The 22558-nt window shown below is 37.5% G+C and overlaps 1 protein-coding gene across 7 annotated transcripts in view; it reads left to right on the forward strand.

The window, feature by feature from the left end:
• Positions 1-21075, forward strand: part of APC (APC regulator of WNT signaling pathway) — a 101276-nt gene extending 80201 nt beyond the window's left edge. For all 7 annotated transcript variants that reach the window (XM_072860302.1, XM_072860309.1, XM_072860305.1 and 4 more), the window contains 7 exons: positions 170-548; positions 1806-1901; positions 2795-2934; positions 4393-4470; positions 7029-7145; positions 7831-8045; positions 8468-21075. In XM_072860302.1, the coding sequence (XP_072716403.1) occupies positions 170-548; positions 1806-1901; positions 2795-2934; positions 4393-4470; positions 7029-7145; positions 7831-8045; positions 8468-15035 (7593 nt within the window). In that variant the 3' untranslated portion in view covers positions 15036-21075. The remainder of the gene's footprint in view (positions 1-169; positions 549-1805; positions 1902-2794; positions 2935-4392; positions 4471-7028; positions 7146-7830; positions 8046-8467) is intronic.
• Positions 21076-22558: the final 1483 nt, after the last annotated feature.

Genomic DNA, 22558 nt, shown 5'->3' on the forward strand with positions numbered 1-22558 from the left:
TTATGAATGCTAAAGTAGTGATAGTACTTAATTATTTCTAAATAGCACAGTGTTTTGTGCCATTAAATAAGGGTTTTTTGCTCATGTGTACCATTCAAATTTCATTTTAATTTAATTTAATGTGTATTTTTTAAATGTAACTGTATTTTTAAAATCATTTGACCTGCAGGTGGAAATGGTGTATTCATTATTATCAATGCTTGGTACTCATGATAAAGATGACATGTCAAGAACATTGCTAGCAATGTCTAGCTCCCAAGACAGCTGCATAGCCATGCGTCAGTCTGGATGTCTTCCTCTCCTCATCCAGCTTTTACATGGCAACGATAAAGACTCTGTCTTGTTAGGAAACTCTCGTGGTAGTAAAGAGGCCCGTGCCAGAGCCAGCGCAGCACTGCATAACATCATTCACTCCCAGCCCGATGATAAGCGAGGCAGACGGGAAATCCGCGTGCTCCATCTTTTGGAGCAGATCCGTGCTTATTGTGAAACATGTTGGGAATGGCAGGAAGCACATGAACAAGGCATGGACCAAGACAAAAACCCAAGTAGGTTCTGCAAGCCGTATAAAAATGTTTCAAGGATATATTGAAAACAGTGAATTTACAGAAAGTACAACTTTAATCTGACTTCTTATTGAATGTATGTGAGTTTTCTTATATATATGTGTGTGTGTGTTTTTTTTTTTATTTTTTTTTTTTAAGTTGAGGTAGTAGTGTTTGTAGTGTTAGGAAATAATATCCTCTGTAGTGTTAGGAAATAATATCTATTACAGATATGATACCCTACTTATAAACTTGTTATTTAAATCATAGACCTTGATATGCTTTCCAGATAATAATTCTAGTGTTTCATATCTATAATCTGTAAATGAATATTGAATATCTACTCATTCTATTTTACATTTTAGTGGATAATGAAACATATCTAAATAAGTAACCCCAATTTGCTTTTCATGCAGATGTATTCAGGAGATAGCACATTTCATTTAGGAGAGGGACAGAGAGTACAAATTAAATAATCTCAATCTATTCAATATAAGATGAACTGTTATTTATAATGTTGCACATAAGAAATATTTCGGTATTAAAATAAGAGAGAAGTGACAATATAAGTGAATAGGAGTTTTCTCAGGGAACAGATAGAAAAAAGATTTGACCTTCTGGATTGCTTGGCCGCTTTTCTGAATTGAGGGTATTTTGTAAATACAGGCTGTAGGTGTCCATGACAGAAGCACTACTGAAATCAGTGGGCTGCGTCATGGTTGTTGGAGTTTACCGTAAGAACCATTTAGCAGGAGTGGGGCTCTCAACAAGGTGTACCGATACCATTTGTGCATTAGCCAGAATCTAGCTCACAAAATCATGAATGTAAAAACTTCTCAGTTATGAAACAAAGAGTTTAACTAACCATTCATAAGGACATAACAACCAAAGAAACAGCTTCACGTTAGGTGGTGTATTATTTAATGCCACCAGAATATTTAACTGTATTAACTTTTTTTGTTAAGATTATTAATTTTTAAAAGTAGTAAGATAATTTGTTTGTACTAGGCGTCATATTTCTTAATTGATATATACATTCAGGATTCTCTCTAATTTCTTTTTCAGCATCAAATAAATTTCTAGTACACACACTTGTTAGTAACATTCTTAACTAATTGTCTGTTTGTGGATTACTGGAAAGATACAAACCCTGAACAAAACTGCAGTTGGTTTATCTTAAGATTAGATTAGCTTTGGAAAACTTATGATCTAGACAAAAATCACCTAGGAAATACTAATTGTTACCTATTTCTGGATCAGTGCCTGCTCCAGTGGATCATCAAATCTGTCCTGCAGTGTGTGTTTTGATGAAACTTTCATTTGATGAAGAACACAGGCATGCAATGAACGAGCTTGGTAAGACCAAATTTATTTCTCTGACTTCCTTTGAGAAGCTTGTTGGAAATGCTGACAGTCCTCGTGTACCTCACTGGATATATGGCTTTTTTCACTACTAGTTTAAACAGATCATCAGTTCCTTTGTGTCAGTTGTTGCCCTCTAAGTGATTAACACAATTTAAATTATCTAGACCATTTCCCAGTGGATAAATTGTTACGTCAGTTACTCTTTTTTCTGGCATGAGTTGTGAATTTTGGAGGACTATTATTATTATGGAAATACTTGCAATTTTAGAAGTATTGGACTTACAATGGAGACTACTTTCCAGGGTGGGAGGTTTTTTCTTGATGTTTTGGATTTTGTTGTTTTTTCTTTTTTGTCATGAATTGGTTCCTGTTTAACAGCCTGATTTTTTTTAGTCCATGCTCAGTAAATTCAGTGCATGCAATTTTCCTTAATTTGCCACTTTTCATTATCAATTAAAGTATTCTGTGTATTTCTCTCAGAAAATAACATTCAGTGATAATAATTAAATCAGTAATTTTCAGATTTACTAAATAGCCTTCTGTGTAAGTGGTGCAAGTTCATCGGTCAAACATGATTTTGGCTGGGTGGAATTAAGAGATGAGTGTGTTTTTCTTCCTCATAATTATGTGTCCTGTTCCCTCCTGTTCCCATTTTCCCCTGGAATCTCATAGTCATGCTGTCATAGCTTTCAGCTGCTACTAACCACAGGATTCAAGATCCAGAGTCAGTATTTAACAATTTATTTACCTTTCTGAGCCTTCTGGTTTTCAGATGTTTGCAATTTGTTCCATACATATACATGCAATTTGCTCCTTGGTATATATGTACTGTACTCCTTATATTAGAGTACAGATATTATTTATTTTCTTATTTGTTTTTAAAGGAGGTTTGCAGGCCATTGCTGAACTGTTGCAAGTGGATTGTGAAATGTATGGACTTACAAATGATCACTATAGTGTTACCTTAAGGAGGTATGCTGGAATGGCTCTGACAAACTTGACTTTTGGAGATGTAGCAAACAAGGTAAGAGTAGAATTATAAACATATAGTAATTTCAGTTCATTGCTATGTTTGAATTGTAGTTCTCAAGACAGTTGATGAAAATCTCCAGGATAGGATATTGAGTGAGCTCAAGACAGAAGTTCAAAATACCTCTGTCATTCCATCCTGTTCCTGATAGAGAGCACCACAAACTGAATGTTGTATCATGCAAGTATAGTATCAACTCTCATATGAAATTAAATCACTTTTAATTTGTCACTGAAAGTAAGGATTTTATCTACTGGCTTAATTTTTTAATGAGCATTAGATTAGTATAGCACATAATGATTATGGACCCATGATTACGGATAGTGACTGATTTTTCTGAGGATGTTGAACTAAAACTGCTAATTGAGTCAAATTTTGTAAAGTTGTCAGTTATTTAACAATACTATTACTGTCTGATGACATTTTGCAAACTTCTTCAGGCTGGAGCTTGCTTTTAAATATTTGTAGCGTATCTGGCTCATAATGGGCACTACTTCAAATTATTATAAGAGAAAATAGGTTCCCTAATTTCTGGCAAGGACCTCGCTTTCAAAAGATAGAAAGTTTCAATAATTTCTTGCCCAAGAGTTTGCCAAGCTATGGGTCTTAAAATAACTTCATACTGAGAAGAGCTTTCTACTCTAGAGGAAGACATTTCAGGAGTGAATGGAAATAACAGGCTTCACATAACTTGCTTTTTGTTCCAAGTTTTAGATGAGAGTAAAGCATAAATCCTTTCTGCAAATGAATTGCTTCACAAAATATTGGCTCTTTACATCATCCAATCAGTAACCACTACAGGGCTGCGGTTACTGGGTTTATAGCATAAACTAAATCACTCGGAGATGTAAATGTACATGCTGTCCAGCTGACAAGTAGTACAGTTCCAACACATACTTTGTTTTTGAATAATTTTTAATTGTGCTTTGTCACAAACAATTTCCAACATAAGCCTTACAGTTTTTCAATTGCTATTGTATTCTTAAGCAGTTGTTCTTCAAATGTCAGACATATTGTTATATTTGTGTCAGTTTAAAATATTCATATTATTTTTTGTACTATGTTTATTTGAAAGAAAATAAATACGATTGTGAGACTCAGTAGACAGTAGATAACAACACATTGTCAGCTCACAGATGATTTTTATATGGTGCATAGTAAAGAAGGCTTCTAAGGTATTAAAGTTCCAGATCCAGTTTTGGATCTGTTGTAAAAAGTACAAACTTTAGCACAATTTTACCACTTACATATTGTCCAGAATAGAAACTGATAGTTACGCTTAACTTTTTAGTAGTTGTAAACCAAGTATTTATTGTCAGCAACATATTTTACTAAGCTTTTATTGAACTTCAGGTATGATTAGCTTAAAATATCAGAACATTGTACAGAAGCAAGCCACCTAACCTGTCATTTAATAGTATTCACTTTCTTTTTTCTTCTGATTCCTAACAGGCTACGTTATGTTCTATGAAGGGCTGCATGAGAGCTCTTGTAGCCCAACTGAAATCTGAAAGTGAAGACTTACAGCAGGTAATGTCCTTTTGAGATTAAATATTTCTTTAGCATTTCTGCTCTCCTTTCGTGATATTTACGTTTCTTCTACTCATTCAGCCTCGCCACCAGTTATTTTTATAGTTGAATTCTGTCATCTTCATGAAGTTCCTCGTGTGCTGTCCATACCCAGCCTTCTCTTTTTTTAATTAGGTGCTGTCTTTGAAATATGCTTCATTCATCCCAGCCTGATTTTTTTTTGTAATTGTTGTTCTTGTCTTGTATGCCTTAAGTTTGATGTAAAGTTTGTACCTGTACTCCTTCCACAAATTATGAAGTACAACTTCCTTGTAAAAATGCTTAACTGTGGGTCATATTCTGTTTTTTTTTTCCAAAGCACATATAACACATGGGCTATAAAACTCATTTTTATGACCCTGATCTGTTAGTGGAAGTGCAGTGTTAAAGATAAGTTTGACCAATCTTAGATTCTCTAATTGAGTTTACTAGTGATGGTGCTAATGGACTGGGATTACCCGGAGGGTTAATACAGTATGGTGGCTCCTCCTACAGTTGCAGCAAGTAAATAATAGGGGAATAACAGTAGAGGAAGGTGTATTTCAAGAGAATCTGCATTTGACTTGACAAGTTGTACATAACTACTTTCAACACCACCACCTCCCAAATAAGCTTTCTAAGTATGAGGAAAGTGTTTGGTGTGACACCTGAGTGTCTCTTCCAATGGCTCCTGCTGTGTAAAGAAAGCAGCCTGAAAATAAAGTCTTTAGGAAGTGCTTAGGTGATCCTAAGAGTTGAGGTCATGGAACTGTTCTTCATTGGTATGGAACTTGTTTTAAATTATTAAATATTAAATTATAAGCCATTTTAATGAATAGGTACTGTAAACAAACTGGAACAGCTTTTGGAAAGGAAAACCCTCTTTTCTTTGCAGTTTGAGTGAATCATCATATATAAAAGAAAAATTTTAAGTAAAATCAACTTTATCTCTTAAAACACTGTTCACAAAAAATTTTCTCCACTAGAGGAAGAGCTAGATAGTTACAATTGAGAAAATAATTAGACTTACAATAGAGGTTATTGGGTAAACTCTCTGATTTGGTATTAGGGCAGTTATTAAGTATATTTAGTATTACTGAAAAGGAAGTCACATGGGCCCTCTGAGCTGTGGTGTGTCTCCAGCCACTGGCCCGTAGACCCCCATAGACATGCACGCACATGGACCAGGAAGACCCTCACTCAGGAAAAGTTAGAAATGGGATTTAGTAAGAATATGGGACACACTGTGCTCATCAGGCAAAGGGCATGGCCAGACAAGTGTATCAGCCAGCTGACTGTTCAGATGCAACTGTGCCTTTCGGTCCCCTTATCCCTGTGTTTTCCCATGCTTGTACCTCCCTGAATCACCTAGATCCATCGTTTTTCCTGCCTTTGGAACCTTTGGGTCCTCCCATCCCATAATAAGTCTTCTACAGTCCCAGAATGCTCTTCGCCGGGATTCCATAATGTGTCCCACATCTCTAGGCCAGGACTTTGTGGGCTGACCTGCCTCAGTCCAAAAGGTGCAGAGAGCTGCTCCCATTGACTTCCCTGAATGGGTGTCACGCCTGGGCCATGGGGCTGCAGGTCTCCGGGGAGAGCCCGGACCGGGTGCCCCCTCCTCTGAGCCCGTAGTTTGGGTTCCCGCCTGCCTTTGGGCCCCTGCGCTCCTCTGGGCACGTTGAGGTGGGTCTCTGACAGGCTGATGGCTCCTGTGGTGGGCCTGGGAGCAGCCAGGGCAGGGTATTGCTGGCTCTTCCACCTGCCGCCGCCTCCCTGTGCTCCCTTGCGGGTGTGAGCAGGGGAGCATTCTCATCACATAATCTAACAAGCTTATGCACTTCTGTGATAATGAGAACATCCATAGGTAAAAGTTTTCTATCCAGTATATTTCATGAGGGTTATACATGCCTACTGCAGCCCATAAATGGATGGAGTTTAATAAGTAATGACTGTCCACTATAGTGACAGCCTATCTCAGTGTAGCTGCTGCCAAGGACAAGGACATAGGCTGAATGGCTACTCATCTTCTATAGATAACCATTCCGATTGTAAAAGAAACAGTATATTTTTAAAAGACTTTAAAGAGCTTTATAAACACTAATCAAAGTAATTATACCATCTGAGGGACAGGCAAGTGTTATTGTTCTGTTTTACAAGTAGAAAAGCCGAGAAAAAGATTATATAAATCTCTCCTGAGATTATGTAAGTCTAGTGCAGACATCAGAGTAGAGCAAAAATCTGGATTTTTGGACCAATTTTTCAAGCACTGTGGAAAGCAGGGAACCTGATTTCAAATCTTTGTTTTAGGTACCCACACACAAAAGCCAGTACCTTTGATCAAACTTCATACTGAAAAGTTACAACAGTCTAGCAGGCAACACAACAAAAAGCAGATTTTAGCAAAGGGCTAGTTCAGTAGCTGAACGTGACCACTGTTAATTAATCCATAGCATTCCAGAAATCCAGGAGGAAAGTCTGATAACCTGCTAAAGACATAACCATATTGAGATACATTATTTTTCTTTCACATTTTGCAGGTCATTGCAAGTGTATTGAGGAACTTGTCCTGGCGAGCAGATGTAAACAGTAAAAAGACTCTAAGAGAGGTTGGAAGTGTGAAAGCATTGATGGAATGTGCTTTAGAAGTTAAGAAGGTATCCTGTATAAATGATTAAGATAAATTTTGGAGAGATTGTATTTATTTTACACAAAACACAAATATTGTTGTCCTTTCTGATAAAAGCAATTGGTCAAATAGTTGGGGTGGTTTAAGTCACTTGCTTTGAAGAAGCGAGTTGCTTCAAGTTAACATGGCACCAGACCACAATGTAGCAATGACATCTCAAAACTACTAGTATTCCTGTAATTTTATTTATGAGGGTTGACAGCTTTTGCTCTTCAGTTTCATGAGCTATGGTGTTGCAATAGCCTTTTTTATAATTTTGCAATTTAATAAAACCTCTTTTGAGTTAATGAATAGATAACTACAACTTCTGTAATTTTCTGGATATATTTTTGGTATCCAGACAGGATTATATTCCATCCCAGATTCCCCTGCCAGTTAGTCTTCAAGCCATTTTTACCATTATGGCAGCTCACACGTATTGTGGCACATATTTCTGAAAACTTTGGGGCAAGCAATACTAAAAATCCATAGCTGAAGGAAGGAGAGAAGCAAACAAAAATATTTGTGTGCACTGCTGCCTGCATCTAGCTTACCAGCCCAGAAAGCAGAAATCGGAATATATATAACTCCATAAAGCTAACTTACGTATTTCTGAGAGCTTGTGATCAATAGCTGAAAACTTCTCAAATTCTGTCATTTTGTTATTTTCCTAGGAATCCACCCTAAAAAGTGTTCTGAGTGCCTTATGGAATTTGTCAGCACACTGTACTGAGAACAAAGCTGATATATGTGCTGTTGATGGTGCTCTTGCATTTCTAGTCGGCACACTGACATACCGGAGCCAAACAAACACTTTAGCCATCATAGAAAGTGGAGGAGGAATATTAAGAAATGTTTCTAGCTTAATTGCTACTAATGAGGACCACAGGTGGGTATACTTTTTCTGAAAATCTTTAGCAGTTCCACATGTATATTTAGTAGACAGTTTCTATGACTGAGTCTTAATATGAATGCATGTATTAAGTATAGTAATTAAGTACACTTAAATTTTAATGCATTTGATAAGACGAGTATTTCACCTAAGTAACAGGAATATGCAAACAGATTAATACCTGCTGCTTGTTAATGATGTACTGTACTAAAAGCTAACTATTCATATTTGTAATAGGATTTGATTAGCATTCAGATGAAAGCTAGAGGAAATATGAGATAAATTTGCACTGGAGAATTCATTATTATCCTTTCTAAGGGCAAAAATTGCCTCTAGCATAATAGGTTTTTGTTTTGCTCTGTCTCTTATCCTTTTGAAATGCCACTTACTGATGTTTGTTTTCAATTATGCAACACCAGGCAAATTTTGCGAGAGAACAGCTGCCTACAAACCTTGTTACAACACTTGAAGTCACACAGTTTGACAATAGTCAGTAATGCATGTGGGACCCTGTGGAATCTTTCTGCACGAAATGCGAAGGATCAGGAGGCACTGTGGGACATGGGAGCAGTCAGCATGCTGAAAAATCTCATTCACTCAAAACACAAAATGATAGCCATGGGTAGTGCTGCAGCTCTAAGAAACCTCATGGCAAACAGGCCAGCAAAATATAAAGATGCCAACATTATGTCTCCAGGATCAAGCTTACCATCTCTTCATGTCAGAAAACAAAAGGCATTGGAAGCAGAATTAGATGCTCAGCATTTATCAGAGACTTTTGACAACATTGATAATTTAAGCCCGAAAGCATCTCACCGTAATAAGCAAAGACATAAGCAAAATATATACAGTGAGTATGTCTTGGACTCCAGTCGACATGACGATGGTATATGCAGATCAGAGAGTTTTAATGCTGGTAATATGACTGTACTTTCGCCATATTTAAATACTACAGTACTGCCTGGCTCCTCCTCTTCCAGTAGAGGAAACATAGAAAATTCTCGATCTGAGAAAGACAGAAGTCTTGATAGGGATCGAGCAGTAGGTTTAAATACCTATCATCCAGCTGCAGAGAATACTGGGAACTCCTCTAAGAGAATTGGAATGCAGATTTCTACTGCTGCGGCTCAGATCGCCAAAGTTATGGAAGAAGTAACAAGCATGCATATTCCACAAGAAGACAGAAGTTCTGGTTCCACTTCTGAAATTCACTGTTTGACAGAAGACAGAAATGCCCCGAGGAGATCAGCCACTGCCCATACTCACTCAAATACATACTTTCCTAAATCTGAGAATTCAAACAGGACATGTCCTGTGCCTTATACAAAAATGGAATACAAGAGAGCTTCAAATGATAGTTTAAATAGCGTCAGCAGCAGTGATGGCTATGGTAAACGAGGCCAAATGAAACCTTCCATTGAATCTTATTCTGAAGATGATGAAAGTAAATTTTGTAGTTACGGTCAATATCCAGCTGACTTAGCACATAAGATTCATAGTGCAAATCATATGGATGACAATGATGGAGAGCTAGACACTCCTATTAATTATAGTCTTAAATACTCAGATGAACAGTTAAATTCTGGAAGGCAAAGTCCCTCTCAGAATGAAAGATGGGCAAGGCCTAAACATATAATAGATGATGAAATGAAACAAAATGAACAAAGGCAGTCAAGGAGCCAAAATGCAGCCTACCCTGTGTACACTGAAAGTGGAGATGATAAACACATGAAATATCAGTCACCTTTTGGACAGCAAGAGTGTGTTTCTTCCTTTCGATCGAGAGGATCCAATGGTTCAGATCAGAACAGAGTAGGCTCAACTCTTGGAATGAATCAGAAAGTAAACCAGTCCTTGTGCCATGTTGATGATTATGATGATGATAAGCCAACCAACTATAGTGAACGTTATTCTGAGGAGGAACAACATGAAGAGGAAGACAGACCAACTAATTATAGCATAAAGTACAATGAAGAGGAACATCATGTCGATCAGCCTATTGATTATAGTTTAAAATACTCAACAGAAGTTCCTCCTTCTCAGAAGCCATCTTTTACTTTTTCAAAGACTTCTTCAGTGCAAAGCACTAAAACTGACCATATTTCCTCAAGCAGTGGGAACACGTCAGCCCCCTCAGCTTGTTCAAAGAGACAGAATCAGCTTCACCCAAATTCTGCACAGAGCAGAGGTGGTCATGCACAAAAGACTGCCTCCTGTAAAACTCCCTCTATTAATCAGGAAACTATACAAACTTACTGTGTGGAAGATACCCCAATATGTTTCTCAAGGTGTAGCTCTTTGTCATCTTTGTCATCAGCTGAAGATGAAATAGGACGTGATCAATCCACACGTGTGACAGATGCTAGTAACTCACTACAGATAGCAGAACTAAAGGAAAACAGTGGGGCTCTATCTACAGAAGGTGCAGTAAGTGAAATCACATCAACATCACAACACATCAGAACAAAATCCAGTAGACTTCAGACTTCTAGTTTGTCTCCTTCTGATTCTTCTAGACATAAAGCTGTTGAATTTTCTTCAGGTGCCAAATCTCCCTCGAAGAGTGGTGCACAGACTCCTAAAAGCCCACCAGAACATTATGTGCAGGAAACACCACTCATGTTCAGCAGATGTACTTCTGTAAGTTCCCTGGATAGTTTTGAAAGCCGTTCAATTGCTAGTTCAGTTCAAAGTGAGCCTTGCAGTGGCATGGTAAGTGGTATTATAAGTCCCAGTGACCTTCCAGACAGCCCAGGACAAACAATGCCTCCAAGCAGAAGTAAAACGCCACCCCCTGCTCAAGGAGTTCAAGTAAAAAGAGATGTAGCTAAAGGTAAAGTACCTAGTGCAGAAAAGAGAGAGCCTGGTCCTAGACAGGCAGCTGTAAATGCAGCTGTTCAAAGAGTTCAGGTACTGCCAGATGCTGATACACTATTACATTTTGCCACAGAAAGTACACCGGATGGGTTTTCTTGCTCTTCTAGCCTGAGTGCTCTGAGTCTTGATGAGCCGTTTATACAGAAAGATGTAGAGTTAAGAATAATGCCTCCGGTTCATGAAAATGAACATGGAAATGAGGCAGAACCTGAACAGTCAGATGATACAAAGGATAACCAAGAGAAGAAAGCAGAGAAGCCTTCCGAAGCAGAAAAAGACATTCTGGATGATTCTGATGATGATGATGATATTGAAATACTGGAAGCATGTATTATTTCTGCAATGCCAACAAAGTCTTCACGTAAAGCCAAAAAGCCTTCTCAAGCATCTGCTCCAAAAATACCTCCTCCTGTAGCCAGAAAGCCCAGCCAGTTGCCAGTTTACAAACTTTTGCCTTCACAAAGCAGATTGCAATCCCAAAAGCATGTGAGTTTTACACCGGGAGATGATATGCCACGGGTATATTGTGTTGAGGGTACACCAATAAATTTTTCAACAGCTACTTCTCTGAGTGATCTCACAATAGAATCGCCCCCAAGTGAGTTGGCTAATGTAGACAGTGTGGGTATGGGAGCAGAGTCCGGGGAATTTGAAAAGCGAGACACCATTCCTACAGAAGGTAGAAGTACTGATGACTCTCAGAGAGCAAAAAGCTCAACTGTGACTCCCCCAGGCCTGGATGATGACAAAACAGAAGAGGGTGATATTCTAGCTGAGTGCATTAACTCAGCTATGCCAAAAGGAAAAAGTCACAAACCTTTTAGAGTGAAGAAGATAATGGATCAAATTCAACAAGCATCTTCATCTCTAAGTAATAAAAACCAACCAGAAGGTGAGAAAAAGAAGCCAACATCACCAGTAAAGCCTGTTCCCCAAAATAATGAATACAGAGCACGTATACGAAAAACCACAGAGCCTAAAAGCAATATTAATAATGAAAGAAGCTATCCAGAGAACAGAGACACAAAGAAACAGAATCTTAAAAATAATTCAAGAGATTTTAATGACAAATTGCCAAATAATGAAGAGCGTGTAAGAGGAAGCTTTGCATTTGATTCCCCTCATCATTACACACCTATTGAGGGAACTCCTTATTGTTTTTCACGGAATGATTCCCTAAGTTCTTTAGATTTTGATGATGATGATGTTGACCTTTCAAGGGAGAAGGCAGAATTAAGAAAAGGAAAAGAAGCAAAGGAAACAGAAACTAAAGACTGCACTAATCCAGAACAGTCTTCCAATCAGCAGTTAAGTAACAGGGCACAAGTTTGTCAAAAACACCCAACAGGCAGAAGCCAGCCTAAAACTTTCTCTCAGTCAACTAAAGATATTCCAGATAGAGGAGCAGCTACAGATGAGAAAATGCAGAATTTCGCTATTGAAAACACACCTGTTTGTTTTTCTCGCAATTCATCTCTTAGTTCCCTCAGTGATATCGACCAAGAAAACAATAACAACAAAGAAGGGGAACCTGCAAAACATACTGAGGCTTCTGACTCACAGATGGAATCAAACAGACCACAGACTTCTGGTTATGCACCAAAATCATTTCATGTTGAAGATACTCCTGTATGTTTCTCTAGAAACAGCTCTCTGAGTTCTCTTAGTATTGACTCAGAAGATGATCTTTTGCAGGAATGCATTAGTTCTGCTATGCCTAAAAAGAAAAAACCCTCAAGAATAAAGAGTGAAAGTGAAAAAAATAATTCCAGAAATACAGGTGGTATATTGGCAGAAGATTTAACACTGGATTTGAGAGAGATACAGAGGCCGGATTCAGAACATGGTTTCTCACCTGATTCAGAGAACTTTGATTGGAAAGCTATACAAGAAGGTGCAAATTCTATAGTTAGTAGCTTGCATCAGGCTGCGGCTGCTGCATCGCTGTCTAGACAAGCTTCATCAGACTCTGATTCTATCCTTTCATTAAAATCTGGTATTTCTCTAGGGTCACCATTTCATCTTACTCCAGACCAAGAAGAAAAACCTTTCACTAGTAATAAAGGTCCAAGAATTCTTAAGCCAGGAGAGAAGAGTACACTGGAATCTAAAAAAGTAGAATCTGAAAGTAGGGGAATCAAAGGAGGGAAGAAAGTGTATAAAAGTATAATTACAGGAAAAGCTCGCTCCAATTCAGAAGTTTCAAGCCAGTTGAAGCAACCGCAACAGTCAAGTGTGCCTTCAATTTCACGTGGTAGGACAATGATCCATATTCCAGGAGTTCGAAACAGTTCTTCAAGTACTAGTCCTGTTTCCAAAAAAGGTCCACCACTGAAAAACACGAACTCCAAGAGTCCCAGTGAGGGCCAAAGTTTGACTAGTTCTCCAAGAGGAGTCAAGTCATCAGTGAAACCTGAGCCAGCTCCTGTAACTAGGCAACCATCAGGGCTGAACCAGAGTGGATCAAGTAAAGGACCGTCTAGATCAGGATCTAGAGACTCCACTCCTTCTAGACCTCAACAGCAGCCATTAAGTAGGCCTCTGCAATCTCCCGGCCGAAACTCAATTTCCCCAGGAAGAAATGGTATAAGTCCTCCCAACAAACTGTCTCAGTTGCCAAGGACATCATCTCCTAGCACAGCTTCAACTAAATCTTCAAGTTCAGGTAGAATGTCATATACATCACCAGGCAGGCAGATGAGCCAACAAAACCTTACAAAGCAAACTGCCTTACCTAAGAGTACCAGTAGCATTCCACGAAGTGAGTCTGCTTCAAAAGGGTTAAACCAAGCTCTCAGCAGTGGTGGATCAAACAAAAAGACTGAACTATCCAGAATGTCATCCACAAAATCTAGCGGAAGTGAATCTGACAGATCCGAGAGACCTGTTCTTGTTCGTCAGTCAACTTTTATTAAAGAAGCTCCAAGCCCAACTCTAAGACGGAAATTAGAAGAGTCAGCTTCATTTGAATCTCTGTCTCCTTCCAGGCCTGATTCTCCCACAAGGTCCCAACTACAGACCCCAGTTTTAAGTCCGTCTCTTCCTGATATGTCTCTATCCACTCATTCAACTGCCCAGACTAGTGGTTGGCGAAAACTACCCCCTAATCTGAGCCCTTCTGTAGAATATGATGGGAGGCCAGCAAAACGTCATGATATAGCTCGTTCTCATTCTGAGAGTCCATCTAGATTGCCCATCAATAGATCAGGAACATGGAAGCGTGAGCATAGTAAGCATTCCTCGTCACTTCCTCGTGTAAGCACTTGGCGAAGAACTGGAAGTTCCTCCTCAATTCTGTCAGCTTCTTCAGAATCCAGTGAAAAGGCAAAAAGTGAAGATGAAAAGCAACATGGAAGTTCTATTTCTGGACACAAGCAAAGTAAAGAAAGCCAAGCACCAGCAAAAGGTACTTGGAGAAAAATAAAAGAAAATGAAATTCCTCAGATAATGAATGATCCTCAGCATTCTTCCTTGGGTGCCACAAATGGCTCCGATTCCAAAACTCTCATCTATCAGATGGCACCAGCTGTCTCTAAGACAGAGGATGTGTGGGTGAGGATAGAGGACTGCCCAATTAACAATCCTCGATCTGGAAGGTCCCCAACTGGAAATACTCCCCCTGTTATTGACAGTGTTTCAGAGAAAGGGGGTATGAATGGTAAAGATTCTAAAGAGATTCAAGAAAAACAAACCCCAGGGAATGGAGGTGTTCCTGTTCGTACCATTGGTTTAGAAAACCGTCTGAACTCTTTCTTTCAGATAGACAGTCCAGACAAGAAAGGCACTGAAACAAAGCCTCTGCAGAATAATCCTGTTCCTGCACCAGAAAATAATGAAAGTACTGTAAGTGAGCGTACACCGTTCAGTTCCAGTAGCTCAAGCAAACATAGCTCCCCCATTGGTGCTGTTGCAGCAAGAGTGACTCCTTTCAACTACAATCCAAGCCGCAGGAAGAGTAGTGTGGACAATAGTTCTGCTCGGCCATCACAAATACCAACACCAGTAAATAACAGCACGAAGAAACGTGACTCCAAGTCTGAAAATCCAGACTCCAGTGGAACTCAGAGTCCTAAACGTCACTCTGGCTCTTACCTGGTAACTTCTGTTTAAGTGCAACAAAAAATAAATAAAACTGATGTATTATATACAGCAGCTATTTAGAAATTTTGTTTCAAATGAAACTTTAAAAAAATGGGGATTGACTTTTCTGTTGTTTTTATTTGTTGTAAATAGGTTTGATTCTTGTTAGAGGGTCCTTGTTCTGGAAGCCATATTTGATAGTATACTTTGTCTTCACTGGTAATATTTTGGAGGAATACCTGATTGACAGTTTGGAATAAAATTGCTAATGCAAGTATATTTGTACAGTATGTTTAACATGTATTTAATTAGCATCCCATCCCATAATCCTTTAAATATTGCTTGTCGTTGAAATCATGGAACATTACAGATAGAGATGATACAGTCATATTGCTTTACCAATAATTTCTAGATTACAGACTGACTAAACTACATCAGGGAAGAATTGGTATTATTTATGCAAAAAAGTATACGCAATTTTAGTATTTTTGAGTCCATCTAACCCAATAATTAATCATGTGGCTGTGAAATTCACAGTAATATGGTTTCTGCTGAACAAGCTTTCCCAGCCTGCTTTTCTGCATGAATGGAACTGATGGTTCATTTTCTGAAGTAATGATTAACATTTCTGTGGTCACATAATGTGCATAGATAGTTATAGTGTAACAATTTCCACTTTCTTTGTGCTCTGCAAAAAAAAAAAAAACTGTGTAACTGTAAAACCTTGAACAAAATTATTTTACCTGAATTAGATTTTATCTTAAAGTAGGTAGAATTTTTTTGCTATGCTGTAACTTGTTGTATATTCTGGTATTTGAGGTGAGATGGCTGCTCTTTTATTAATGAGACATGGGTGATGTCTCAACAGAGACTAAAATGAACATTTCAGAATAAATTATTACTATATGTAAATTGTGTGTGTTACTTCTGCATTACATAAAAATACAGTATTTTATTTTGAGATGTCCCATATAATGTGTTGTATAATGCACTTACACTTAAGGCCTGATCCAGCAGAATCTTGCACCTCCAGTATTCGTTCTTCCTTATCACTGACAAATGGCTGTTGTGGGATGCTTATAACAGTTGCAGGATCAGGCCCTAGGTCTTCTGTAATATATTTGTAATTGAGACAGTTTCACACATCTCAGGTGCATAACAAGGCTAAAGGCAGGGTATTTCCAGTAGCCAAGCAGCATAACTGTTTCCATGACTGCAAGCCTGAAACAATATTGTATGTATAAAAATAGTATTTGTAAAACAAAAGCTTTTTTTAATTGGGGGAAATAATGTAGAATGTGAAATAGTTACTATAAGATGAAATTTTAATTCTATCTGAAATCTTCATGCATTTTTTAAATTTATTTTTTAAAAATTATGAAGGGGAAAATATCACAAGAATCCCATGGCAGCAAGAAATTTGTTACCATAGTAGAAAAACAATTTTGTACACAAACCAGAACATTTGCTGCCTCAAGCCTTTTTGATGTGAGTATGGTTTGTGCTAGAACAATGCCAAAAAGACAGATTTGTGCTTTAAAAATACAAATATAGTCTGAATTTAGATGAGAATTGGTTTAAAGTAGAAACATGAGAGAACAGAACATTAACCATTCTGTGCATGACTGAACAAACCATGAAACTATGTCAATTTTGTTGTATCTCAACTGGACTATTCTAAAGTTAGCATTCTAAATAATTGATATTCAGGATTCAAAATGCCCTGATTTCAGGAAGCCCTGAAATAGAGCAATTTACCTTTATGGTAGCTTTAACACCGTTGCAGAGTGCATCACATCTGTGGCTTTTGTACTTCATCCGATATTGAAATGAATCCATTTTATCTTGAATTCACCATAAGACATGCACTGTTTATGAACAGAATTGAGATACTGTCAGCAAACAGAAGTCAATTTAGATAAAGTTAAATGCCAGTACCAAAAAAACCTGTTCGGCAGAAATGGTATCTTATTTGCTCTTTCGTTCTTCGCTTCCTGTCAGATTTGCTTAGAGATATGCCATGTTTCTACATCATCTGGTGAATCTGTTAACAAGCAGTGCTCCTTGTGTTAGCATTTGAAATATTTTGCATGTAGTATCTTCACAAAACTTTTAATATGAATATTAGTGTCCTTTTAAAGATGAAATGGAGATCATGTGATGTGTTCAAAGTCAAGACTTCCTGTTGGAGTAGAATACAGAACTCTGTCCTTGAGTTTAAAATGCAAGACCACTTTTCTTATAAATGATGTGATACTTCTGTGCTGGGCTTTTAACTACTAATATGAAAATATACCATGTAATCCAGGATAGTTGTTTAACACCAGCTTTCCATCTGTGTCCTGTCAATTTAAGAATTTAACGGTAAAGTCAATCTCAGTAAAGAAATTCTGATTTCAGTTTTATAACTGAGGGAATCAGCAGAAAATGAGGTGAAACAATAAAACATTGTATGCATATCAAACACCAGAATGTCTTTGAAAATTGTAGTGGCTTCTGTAGATAGTCTTGGAGGTACTTCATGATCATTATAATTGGGAAGTTTCTCTTAATATCGTTGTAATGAACCTATATTTGTAGCAAAGAGAGAAACTTTCCAATTATAAGGGTAGTGATACACTAAAATATGCTTCCCATGGGAGTTGTTAAATTTCCATTATAGAAGTTTTAAGAAGAGGTTTATGAAACATCTCATAGGGATGGACTATAGTATATTTCATATTGCCTGTGTGCAGAGATGGGCTTAAGGTGATCTTTTGAAATCCCTTCCAGATCTACATTTCTCTGATTCTTTATCTAAAATACTTAGTATCTACTAAGACCCTTTCAGAATATTTAAGGACATCCATGATGTTTGATTTTATGTTAGTGATGAGGATACAAATTTACATTCTAAGCTTAACTATAAAAACAAGTCCCAGAAATACAAAATTAAAAAAAAAAAAGAAAGAAAAAAGGCTGTAATAAGTATATTTGGTCTTGGATTTTGTTAATGATGGCAAGATTCATGATAGTCAGATTTGATTTATGCTGCTAAAGGTTTACTCTTGTTCCTTGGTTCTATTTTTATGAAGTTGCCACAACAGGTAAGAGGACTTTATGTCAAGGCAAAACAAAGAAAAAGCAAGGAGCTAAGGAAACCAAGACTCATTTTTCTGTTCTGTGATGCACTGCCTTTCTTTCTACAGATTTTGGTAGAACTTTTGTGACTTGTGCTCAGACCTTTAATTGTCCTTGAATTAGCTTACCATATCCAGAACATATCAAAGCTACACTTAAAAATCTGTTTATACTGAAAATACAGTCATAAAGCTCATTTCAGACTGACTCACAGCTTTGTCTTCTTGATGTGAAACGCAGAAACGTGACCTCCCCACAAATTCTAATTAGTTCACTTCTTAAAATATTCATTTTAGTTTCTTGCAGTGTGCCACAGTTAAGGTTATTGCTCAATTTCTGTGAAAGCTCTTCTGACTAAATATTGCAAACTTTAAAGGGGAATGAATCTATTTTTCATGTGCAGTTCTCTATCAGAATATTTTCCCCTGAAAGTTTAAAGGTAATTCTTGAAACTCTGTCCGAGATGACAGCTTAAAAATTGAAAGCCTTGCCAGGATTTCCTGATGAGATTGGAATATTGTTTCAAGCAGGATTTGGCTGCAGAATTCAGGTATAGTTTATGCTATAAACTTCAGTTTATAGCATAGACTAGTTTAAACATAGACTAGTGTCTTTGGCTTTGGGAAGTTAGTTGCTGTGTCTTGGGTAAAAGGGGAGGGAAAGAAAAGGGACAGTTAAGAGATTCTCAGCCATATTGTCCCAGGGATGTACTTTCATATCTTCCCCAGTAAATTGCATAAGCTGCACAGGAGAGAACATTTTGTCCACAAATTAATGAGGTTTTATTCTGAAAGTATACCAGTAGACTCTGAAACTGCAAAATCTTTTGTCTGATAATCTGACAGCTGAATTCTTTCATGGTCGTTTTGGAGTACTTCCGAACTGTTCCATCCCCCTTAACTGAAACTCAGATTACCAAGAAGATAACAGTGTATTAGCTTCTTTGTTCTTTTTAAGGATAAAGATCCATATTATACCTAGAATCAACAGCATGCACTGCTGAAAGCAGTTTTCTTCTGTCCATGCTCCTGGCTGTGAGAGCTGGCACTCATCTGACCCTTCAGTGGACCAGCTCACCTCTGGCCTAGCAGAACTGATGGGGAGTGTAGCATTAGTGCTGCATTCAGTATGCGGAATTTGCTCAGTGCAGAGTTGGAGAAGTGCTGCCTGAGCCAGCAGAAAGAAAATAAACAGCTAGGGCTGGTAGAAGGAGGTTGGGATAGTTTTCCTTATCGGTGGTCAGTGGGTTGGATCAAGCCATGACAGGCAATTTTAAGCCAATATGCCAAGTTTCAGACCTGTTCTTCACCCTTTTTGAGACAGCAAAAGCAAATTAAAGTTGGGGTTTTTTTACTCTTAACTGTTGTTCGCTCTGAACTTCTGCCTAATGGCCCCTAGCACTTTGCATATTATGTTCGGGTAAGTCCTTTATCCTGGAAATTCTGGTAACTAACTTCAGAAGTATTACATCAGTTTGCACAAGCACAAACTATAGTTTGTGCTTGTGCAAAAGATATTTCTTTATCAAAAATACCCAAATAACACATTTTTTTACCATATGTAAACTTCTGGGTGACAGTTTTTAAATTTGCAATATTATATTCAATGCAGTAAATTCTTCCAATAAAAAGATTGATTGCAACTAGTTGTTTTCTGGAAGAGGCTTGAAGAGGGAGAGAACATATCCCTTCCCTAATGAAGACAGTACTACTTGTAGGGATGATCTGAAAAATGTTTAGGTGGACTCTTACAAGCTCTTCTATTCTCTTGTTACTAGATGCCTCCCAAACTGTCTTTTCTCATCTAGCTTTCATTAAATAGTATGAACAGCCATAAAAGTGTCGCTAACAATCGTGTAGAGTTCCACCTAAATGTAACTTCATGCATGTACTGTAATGCCTTGCAAAGTCTCATCCACCTGACAGCTTTGTTCTTGATGAGATGTGTGATTTGGATGAAGCTGCGAATCAGAAGTGAAGCGTCAGCTAATATGAAGCATTACTTCCTCCACATGCTTAAAACTTTGAGGACCTTCTTAATACCAAATTACCCAAATGTATTCACTCTCTGATTCCACAGCCATCTCCTTTGCACTTTTAAGTATAACCAGAAGAGATGTCCACACTTTTTTTTTTCGTTTCAAATCACATATAGAAATATCATTCCTGCTTCATAGTCTCCTATATGCAGAATAACAGATTGTATCTGTAAATGTGTTTATAGAGAATGTTAATGTAGTTAAGGTTGAGTTTTTAGTCAGAATGCTTAGTTAACTGGTTATGTGTTTGTGTTTGGTTACATATTGGAAGTGCAAGGGAATTTGGTGTGGTGCTGAAGAGCTTAAGAGTTCACAACAGTAATTAACGTAGGTGTCAATGAATTTGTGATGCCAAGATGAATATGAAGTATGTATTTAGTACGTAGGTTTTCTGCTGTCAACTTTCAGTTTACCAGATGTGCTGTTTACTTACTCTAAGACTGGGTAACGCCTCCCTGGCATAGTTTTGCAAATAACCTTTCTTAGGAAATTTCCACATACTTACAGGTTTGTATATTTATGAATTTCTGCCACTTCAAGATTTCAGTAAATTATTCTAATTTTGCTGTTTGTGAAAGCATCCTTTGCTTGAGTGGCTGTGGAATTGCGATTATCAGGAAGATGTAGAGGGAGCTTGTTCACTCAGTAAAATGCACTTCTGTCCAGACCTCAAGCCATACCTACAAACAGTATCTCTAATGCCCTACTTTTTGGTGGGATTTAACATGCATAAAGCTTGTGCTGGCTCTGTGCAAGTAATTAAATTGCCATCCTCTGAGATCAGATGCATTTTCCCACCTGTGAACGTTGTTTCTCTTGAACAAACTCAGCCCACAATTATCTTTCCTTCAGTTTTGTTGTTTGCTTCTGCCTGAGATGCATTACTGTTTATATCCTAACTCTGTAATTAATTCTTTCTTCAACTATTCTAATGTATTTTGTTTCACAGTATACTAATTCTGAATTTAGTCTTGCTATGCATATTTTATTTATTACTTGCAGTGTTATATAAAATCTCTTCCTGATTGCACCTTGTCAGAGTGGAATTGTTTTCTTGGCTACTACTGAAAGTTAGGTGTCTGTTTGCTGTATTAGAAATATGATTTAATTTTAAAAGGAATTTGCTGTTAAGACACATCAGCAATGATTAAGCATATCAGAACAAATGCTCTAAAAAACCATGCCGTTTCATTTTGGTGGTAGTCACGTTTCAGATGAACAAGAAGTGGAAAAAAGCAGCTCAGAGACATGCAATTCACCAGCAGAGCTCTTTGTTCTCTTCCGTGTTTTGTTTTAGAACAAACTGCACAAAATAAAATCTAGTTCCAAGACAGTGTAATTCCATAATCTGTTACTTACAAGATGTTCCCAAGAAGCCTTATTTCATTGTGACTCATAAGCACAGCAGAGACTCAGTTAATTCCAAAGTCTTTCTTTTCCATAATGAATGCATTCTTTAGCCCCTGATCAGAGACTATTAAGGGACCTATATTTATTAATTCCCAACACACACACACAAACATGTATTTATATATACATGCATATTTTGCACTCTTACATTCACCTTAGGCTTTGACATAGTTACAAGCATTTCAACTAAAAAAAAAAAAGGCACTGTTGCTGAGTTACTAAGATCCTTTGTTTGCTAATATTTTTAGTGCTCTGTTCGTAGTTGAGAATGAGTTTTAATTTCAGGACTGATTAGCTGATGCCTTATTTTTGAAGTGTTCTAGAGAAAGATGCACTTAAGTCTTGATTTATATGCAGAAAAGGAAATTCCCTTGCTAGTAATTTAAACATTTTTATTCAGAATAAAGTTTTATTACTATCACCTGCAATTTAAAGTCAGTAGCGATCATGAAAACGAGGAGATTTTGAGTGATTACACTTAATACAAATGAAGGTAGAGTATGCCTAATTCTGTCCCTTCTTCTAACAGTCCTCTGTACAAAAAGCATATTGTTTGTGGCAAGGGGGGAAAGGCAGTTTGGATATGCCATAACATGGAATTCATATTTGCTTCTGTATCTTACTAGATTATGGGTAAGGTCTGTGATGGCGCACATTTAGAGTGGAAGTAGCTATGGAAGAGCAGGAAGGTAGATGTAAAAATTAAGCCGTGATATGAATGCTGAGAAAACTCCAATTTTTTAATCTTTTTTTATTATTATGATTCTATTGTGTGATGAAAGGGAGTTGCCATCTTTTTTTCTTACTATAATTGAGCAGTTGAACAACTGTGATGGATTATTTGACACTTTTAAGTGTTTTAAGTCATTTGGAATTCTTACAAACAGAAATCCCCCAGCTTAAGTGAAAGCTATGAATTCAGTGCAAATACTGTATTCTTGTGTCACACACAGATGATTGATGGCTCCTTTTGATCATACAAACT

This window comes from Ciconia boyciana, chromosome 4, assembly GCF_034638445.1.
Source record: "Ciconia boyciana chromosome 4, ASM3463844v1, whole genome shotgun sequence".
In the NCBI taxonomy this organism is placed as follows: Eukaryota; Metazoa; Chordata; class Aves; order Ciconiiformes; family Ciconiidae; genus Ciconia; species Ciconia boyciana.